This window comes from Notolepis coatsorum, assembly GCF_963971535.1.
Source record: "Notolepis coatsorum genome assembly, chromosome: 8".
Classification (NCBI taxonomy): domain Eukaryota; kingdom Metazoa; phylum Chordata; class Actinopteri; order Aulopiformes; family Paralepididae; genus Notolepis; species Notolepis coatsorum.
Genome location: NC_140172.1, coordinates 71661870 through 71670414, shown reverse-complemented (window position 1 = coordinate 71670414; position 8545 = coordinate 71661870). Strand labels below are relative to the sequence as shown.

At 36.8% G+C, this 8545-nt stretch overlaps 1 protein-coding gene across 1 annotated transcript; it reads right to left on the bottom strand.

The window, feature by feature from the left end:
• Positions 1-3085: 3085 nt before the first annotated feature.
• On the bottom strand, positions 3086-7557 carry LOC311232778 (uncharacterized protein). The gene is made up of 6 exons (XM_084319576.1): positions 7538-7557; positions 7353-7447; positions 6878-7004; positions 6379-6496; positions 5149-5225; positions 3086-4067 (listed from the first exon to the last, which is right to left on the bottom strand). The coding sequence occupies exons 3-6, from the start codon at positions 6989-6991 to the stop codon at positions 3951-3953; spliced, it is 426 nt and encodes a 141-aa protein (XP_084175702.1). The 5' UTR covers positions 6992-7004; positions 7353-7447; positions 7538-7557; the 3' UTR covers positions 3086-3950.
• Between the last annotated feature and the right edge of the window lie 988 nt (positions 7558-8545).

Genomic DNA, 8545 nt, shown 5'->3' with positions numbered 1-8545 from the left:
TAACTTTGATGTGGGATAAAAAAAGATTTTCCCATAAGCACCTTATGAAACTGCCATGGTTGTACTTAGTACCTCTTAGACTACCTGTACAAATTATATGAAATATTTTTACTGTGTACTTTTTGAGTAATTTGAGTTTCAAAGTCCTCAGAATCAGCATTTTCGACTAACTTTGATGTTGGATAAAAACAATTCTTCCCATAAGCACTTTATGAAACTGCCATGGTTGTACTTAGTACCTCTTAGACTACCTGTACAAATTATATGAAATATTTTTACTGTGTACTTTTTGAGTAATTTCAGTTTCAAAGTCCCCAGAATCAGCATTTTCGACTAACTTTGATGTGGGATAAAAAAAGATTTTCCCATAAGCACCTTATGAAACTGCCATGGTTGTACTTAGTACTTGGGTTTAGATTTTTCCTTTTTCCTTTTAATGAACATTTCTATTTCGAGGTCGATTCCATGCCGTATGAGTAAAATTTTAACATTTGGTTATTACTCTGGATATAAAATTAACATAGACAAAACAGAGGCACTGGCTATTGGGGGGAACATTTCTCAACAGGCCATATCCCTCTTCCCTTTTAAATGGCCAAGTACTGGTATTAAATATTTAGGCATACCATAACACCCACATTTGACCAATTTGTATAAAGCCAAGTACACGAGGCTTATCAATAAGATCAGAGAGGACGTGGATAGATGGACTGTTCTGCCTCTTTCCTTGATAGGGAGGGTGGAAATAATCAGAATGAACATACTCCCTAGACTACTGTATCCGTTTCTAATGCTGGCCATCCCAATTGGTAACCACACTTTTACTAAATTTACTAAATCAATTACTCTCACGTTTAATATGGCAGGGGAAATTACCTAGTGCGTTTTAAAACATTACAGCTGGCCAAGCATGGTCGAGATTTACGATACAAATATGGAGAGCGGTCCAGAAAGAGTTCAGTTTGCCTTTAACATCGGGCCTGACCTCAATTGGTTTCATTGGGGACTTTACACCATCAACTCTGGATGCAGGATTCAGTGGATGGAGGACAAAGGGTCTGAAATTTGTTTACCAATTTATTCACTCCGGCCAGCTTAAATCCTTCCAACAACTCAGAGTGGAGTTTAGCCTTCCTAGTACTGACTTTTTCAGATGTCTCCAATTAAGGCATTTTTTTGAAAACCAGGAAGATTGGGACAAAAAATTCGACACCCTTCTCCAATAGAACGCTTTATAGCTAATATACAAATTGATGCTTCAAAACAAAAAATTCGTTCTAAATTATATCAAAACCTAATATCAATGAACCCCAACGACTCGCTATACATTAAGTTGAAGTGGGAGGCTGAGCTCCAACAGGAGATCTCACAAGAAGAGGAGTGGTTCGATGTTTGTACTGAATTACATAAGGTGACTAATTCTAACTCCTGGAGAGAATATATATGGAAGGTCATTAGTATGTTTTTCAAGACCCCCTTATTGACTGCTAAAGCAGGTACAACTCCCACAAGCCAATGCTGGAGGGGATGTGGTGAACAAATTAACCATACATTTTCTGGACATGCCCAAAATTATGTCACTTCTGGGTACGGTGACCAGGTGTCCCCCTTTTGGTTGTACTGTTTCCACCATTTGAGACCGCGTCCCACGTATTGAGAGGATGTCCCTCTTTTCGAAGCAAAAATCGAACACAAGACATTCCTGTCAAGTGATAAAGTTTGAATATTTAAAACAGATGTTAGGTGGTAACAAGCCGGCTGCCAGTGCCAAGATGAATGTGGAGAGATATAATTCTGTATTTAATTTGTATTTATTTTGATTTAACCTTAATCTATTCGGTGAAGACGAGTTATTCTAATACAAAAATGTACATTATCTATCTGTCCCACTTTGTCCCACCAAAATCTTACTGTTGTCCTGCTTTTGGACTTTTTGCATTCAGGGATGTAAAAAAAAGTATTCGACATGGACATCCCACAAGATTTCAAAACTGCCATCCTCGGAGTCATAACGGAGGGCATTGAGGGAAGGAAAAGTGTGTATCTTCTTCAAATACTGTTAACTGCTGCCAAGAAAATTATCACACAGTCCCCCAACACATAACCAATGGCTAAACAAAGTTAAAGAAATTCAGGACATGGAGAGGATGACTCATCTGATCAGGTTGCAAGGTGAACAGTTCGATATAAAGTGGGCTTGTATAGAGCGTATAGGGCTATAAAGGCACTGCATTATATTTATTTTCATCTTATTTCCCATTTGATTGTCATTTTCTTTTAAAAATGTGTTTGATTTATCTCACCAGTAATACTTACCAATGTACAGTTTTGCTTGTAGTGTTCCCCACCCACCCCGCCTAACCAACCCCCCCCCCCCCCCCCCCCGACTCCACCCCACCTACCCAACCTCCTCCAATGTACGTCTTTTTTACGTCAAATGTATATACTCTCTTTTCTGGACTCAACAGTACTGTATTTTTTTATCTGCAAATTCTGGTGTACCTGTTTTTCTTTTTCTTTTTATGTTTCCCCCACGCCCCTTCCCCAAGCATAGCAGTCTCGGTACAGACATGATGTTAAACGTGTTGTAAAGTATATCTGCATATCTGTACTGTCTTGATTTTGTGCTGAATAAAAAAATATGATGAACATTTCTATTTCACAATGACATTGCAATTCTAAATGATTGAATCAATACAATAGTTTTAGCAAAAAGTCATGAACATGTAGTTGTGGAATGACTGTTTTTGATTATCTAGCACAAATGAACAGGGTTGGTTCATTATACTTTTAGACTGCATTGTCAAAATTTCACGAAACACAGTGAAAATGATTTTTGGATGTATTGCAAGAAGATATTTTAACTTTTACCTTTAAAACAGTATAACTGTAGTAGCACGTGCCAATATTAGAGTTTTTATAGTTTGTTTTTTAACTTTTGTTTTGGCATTTGATGTTCAACTTACCTAGGTTGCTTTGATGTTGCAATAAAAACACACATACAAGCATCTTTGAAATTAGCATGATGTATTTGAAATACAAAATTACTATTTACACATATAATATCAATAAACGTAGATACTTATAACATATATTTGAAAATAAAATGAATATGAACACCTTTAACTATATATATACATTCTACTAAAAGTAAGTAGTCATGCCAATAATAAAAATATGAATATCCAACTAAACTACATAGATAAGCATAGGAGATGAGCAAATATTAAAAACAAAAAATGAAAGCTTATCAACTGAAACAGTCATTCAGTGATTGTGTCTATGTATGACAAAAACAGGCAAACAGATTGTTAAGTGTAAGTACAGTATTAATGTTTGCATGTAACTGCACTTTAACTGTTCCACAGTAAGAGGGCGCTATAGGCGTAAGGAGACGCAGCTATTGTAACTGACGTCAGGTATCAGGTATAAGGGATTGTTCCCTGCCCCTCTGTCTCTCTCTCTCTCTAGCTCTCATGGAGAGCAGGTCTAGTGGCGCAAATGTACATATTAAATAAACCACGCCAGTTAAGGCTAAAGGAGAAAATATTAAAAACAAAAAATGAAAGCTTATCAACTGAAACACTGTCATTCAGTGATTGTGTTTATGTATGACAAAAACAGGCAAACAGATTGTTAAGTGTAAGTACAGTATTAATGTTTGCATGTAACTGCACTTTAACTGTTCCACAGTAAGAGGGCGCTATAGGCGTAAGGAGACGCAGCTATTGTAACTGACGTCAGGTATCAGGTATAAGGGATTGTTCCCTGCCCCTCTGTCTCTCTCTCTCTCTAGCTCTCATGGAGAGCAGGTCTAGTGGCGCAAATGTACATATTAAATAAACCACGCCAGTTAAGGCTAAAGGAGACCTCGTCGTCATGACCAGTTATTGCTCCCCATGTGACTCTGTCAACACAGATTTTCCCCCCTTTTTCTTAATTATTCTGCCCTAGTTGCAGAGACAGCAATTCCAATTGCTTCCTGGCTTCCTGGCTTCTTGGAGTTGGTCCTGATTCACCCCCAGGCACTGCTCATGGAACCATCTTTCACAGGTGTCACACTGTAGCTGTAAAATGAAATGAGTCACCATCAAATCTGATACATCTTGTCATCGGAAATGATGAAGTAATGAAGTGCAATAGAGAATAATTTTGGCAAAATTAGATTCATGTCAACTTTATTACATGTAGCTATAGTCTGTAGCATACTCGCCTCAAACACCAGTTTAATAATATCAGAAAATAAGTATATTATGTCTAAATTTTCAGTTTTTCAAATAGAAATGTTTTTTAGGTAGTTATAGGTAGAAGATTTATAGTTCTGGGAAAACCCCATGTTGCATCACTATAATGTAGTTACCTTTTGGTATTCATTGGTCAGTTATGTATTGCATACGACCTGCTTCTCCCTGCTTCCCATGTTTTAATAGTGACTTACAGGATGTTGGTGTGTGAAAGAGGACACCAGCAGATAACACACACAAACCTCTCTCCAAGTGGTCAATTTGTGTTGCCTCAAGGTATAATTTGGTTTCCAGGCCTGATCTGGTGGACATGTACCATCAGTCTCCCAGCGGCGTAGAGTGAGGTGGAGGAACCGCGGGGTGTGCTAATTCAGTGCCCCATATTGCTATTTTCCAAGCTAATGTAGCTTTGTCAACGCTGCATTGAGGCTATTGTCATCATGTGGGTGGACTTAGGCTCAAACCTGGGGTGAAGTTACACTTTAATTTAATATGTTGCTATTAGACATGATTAGAATTGTCAGTATCCCTATTCCACTACTCATCACATTTTATATTCTCTCTGTTCATTATATGTGTAAACAATGTATATACATTACCATTTATCTGAGAGAAGTTGTCTTGACTGTTTTGTTAGTAAATCAATTTATATCGGTTACACAGTCATTTTGAATAGAGTTAATGTGTGTGGGCTGCAGCAGGGCTGACGCACGAGGTTGGCGTAAAAACATTATTCGCCATGCGCCGAAAAGTAGAAATCGAAGCATGGCCCTGCAGCATTTTCACTGGACCGCCTGATCTGGATAGACCCAGTGACTCAACAGTTTTGTAAATACATCTAATATCATAAATAGAATTTGATTAGAATTGATTAGACACACTATACACTACGACAAACACTCACCCAATCTGTAGTGGGAGGCCCAGATCCTGGGGGCTTTGAGGCAGAGCACATTGCACAGTTGTCCTCCATTTGAAACACTGCAGGAAAAGAAAATATGTTATTTAGACATACTGTATATGTATACAGTTAACAGAACAGAACAACATATAAGCAGACATACATAAACAATCCGTAATATTCGAAACATTACTAGGCAATGACCTGTATGCAACAAATAAAAAAATGCAGGAATTAATATTTGTCACTGTTTCACTCTAAGCCCTGTTTTGTGTTCCATATTTCACCCATGCCTCCTGCCACTCTGCCTGTAAGCAACACTCTCAAAGAACACCTATGGGAGACTGCAATTCGAAACTGGCCCCTACAAATGTCTTAACCCAGTTGTACAGCAAATTACCAAGTATGGCTTTGTCAGTATTCCAATGTACATTGTACAGTGTGTGTCCCCCCCTACCCCAACCCCCCCCCCCCCCCTCCAATGTACAACCCCCACCCACCCACCCGACCCCACCCAACCTCCTCCAATGTACAGTTTCTACGTCAAATGTATATACTCTTTTTCTGGACACTTTTTGTATCACAACAGTACTGTATTTGCAAATCTGATATGTCATAAATGTATAGATGTAGCAGTACTGTCTATCTGTATGTCATGTATGTCATATATGTTATGATGAATTGAAAATGGGGGACCCTGATGTAAACAAGACGAAAGTATTTCTTTGGTCTGCATCCCCTTAACACCCCTGTATGTATTGAGCTGTACTGTACCCATTCTGCAATCTGTTAATAAACTTTTCAATCAATCAATCAATCTTCTGTTATTTTTTTCAATAAACCACCTATAAACTGTTCCTGGATGCCTGGAACAATCTGTATTCGTTTCCTCTTCCCTGCTCTCCTGATACAAACCGTGACAGGTTAAGTGTCAACATTCCTTATTGCAGCAGGAAAACAAGTTATTCTTCAACTGTTAATGTCTCAATATAAGTAAAATTAATATAAGTTATGGGTTCAAGTGAGATATGTATGGGATATTTGGTTTGGGCCCTGTGCTTAAAATCTATGATGCTGTAGGCTATAAATGCTGTAGTGTGTGGACTCAAAGGCAATTTTACAGGCTGTAGTTATTGTAGATTTGTTTGATTGCATTGGATTAATAGAAGATAATTATTTCCATAACAACTAACTAAGAACCATAACATAAAGCAGGACAAATGACTTACAAACCTGAACCATTGAGTATTGAAAGTGCACACTTTCTCCTCTCACAAGCCATCTCCTTTTTGGATGTCCCAAAGGACATAACTGGTAATGCAGGAAAGGCCTCCATCACTGCTCTTGCCATCTACACACCAACACACACAATCACACTTGTCATCTATTCTGCGCTACATCGTTTTTGCCAATAAAATTTATAAATTGAATTGATATTTCAATAAAAAGGATCAAACTATTAATAACTAATACTTGTAATGAGGTAATTAACACAACTTGAAGAATGTACATGACAAACTGCTGTGTCAACAACCAGCCCTCATCACTTTTCCCCTAAAAAATAAACTGAAAATTGATAATTTAGAAATGAATGACTTATCTTTTAACATCATTGACTATTTTATTCTTTAAACTTGTATAATAATCAAGCGACTGAAATAAATATAAGAATATATATATATGTAGCAGAAGCATAAATATTACATATAGTTAAAGTAAAAAACGATGTTACCATGGTAACTATGACCCCACAGCTACTGCCATCACGTTGAACTGGATGGTTCATGGTTGCTCCTCTCCATTTGACAGTCCCCCAGTCCTCCTTGCCATAGCAGGTCCTCCTCATCTTGAAGTAATCCCTTTGTAAAACACATTGTGGAATAGTCTCTAATGTAACTCCCAACAGACACATGTAGAATACAAATCTTTAAATATTGTGTAAAATAAAAACACTCCATTCGAACAATATGGACACTGGAAAATATTGTAGGTTACCTTGCTTACTGAGCTACTTCATTTAGAATTGTGTACACAGATACTAAGGGCGGGATAAGGAAATATCATTTAAAAAACAGCTGAGACCACCGAGCACAAAATAAATGCTTCAGTGGTGTGGGTTTGGGAACTTCTGTTAACATACTTATACATGTTTACTTAAACACAAAATATAATTCTAAGATCACTTAATATCTAATTTGCTGACTTACCGTACTCTTTTCGCAGCATTTTCCGAGTCTGCTTGCTCTTTGGTATTTGCCGCTGGATCCACCAAAAATACTGATCCTATGGCAGGAAATACGTACTAAAAAAAAGTGATGTTATTTCAAAACAGCATCGAACATTATATACATATTTAAATGAAAGGGATTTCTGAATGAAAACAATCACTAACCAGCAACTTCCAGTGTGTTTCGTCAACATTTACAAAGGCGATCACAGCTTGATAATCATTAAAGTTGATCTATAACAGCAATACAAATACTTTTAAGTTCTCTTAGGAATATGATGCCTTATTTTATTAAAAATAAATCATGGTGTTTCAATTTGTATATTAAATTACAAAATAGAAAACCCAAAGTACTATAACACAAAATGTACACATGCAAGTAAGCCATTTCACAGCCAAATTTGGCTCTACAAGGTGTGGATAAGTAAAAGGCATGAAAACACACATTACCTTTCGCAAGCCTTGTTTTTATCCAACATCAAAGTTAGTCGAAAATGCTGATTCTGAGGACTTTGAAACTCAAATTACTCAAAAAGTACACAGTAAAAATATTTCATATAATTTGTACAGGTAGTCTAAGAGGTACTAAGTACAACCATGGCAGTTTCATAAGGTGCTTATGGGAAAATCTTTTTTTATCCCACATCAAAGTTAGTCGAAAATGCTGATTCTGGGGACTTTGAAACTGAAATTACTCAAAAAGTACACAGTAAAAATATTTCATATAATTTGTACACGTAGTCTAAGAGGTACTAAGTACAACCATGGCAGTTTCATAAGGTGCTTATGGGAAAATCTTTTTTTATCCCACATCAAAGTTAGTCGAAAATGCTGATTCTGAGGACTTTGAAACTCAAATTACTCAAAAAGTACACAGTAAAAATATTTCATATAATTTGTACAGGTAGTCTAAGAGGTACTAAGTACAACCATGGCAGTTTCATAAGGTGCTTATGGGAAAATCTTTTTTTATCCCACATCAAAGTTAGTCGAAAATGCTGATTCTGGGGACTTTGAAACTGAAATTACTCAAAAAGTACACAGTAAAAATATTTCATATAATTTGTACACGTAGTCTAAGAGGTACTAAGTACAACCATGGCAGTTTCATAAGGTGCTTATGGGAAAATCTTTTTTTATCCCACATCAAAGTTAGTCGAAAATGCTGATTCT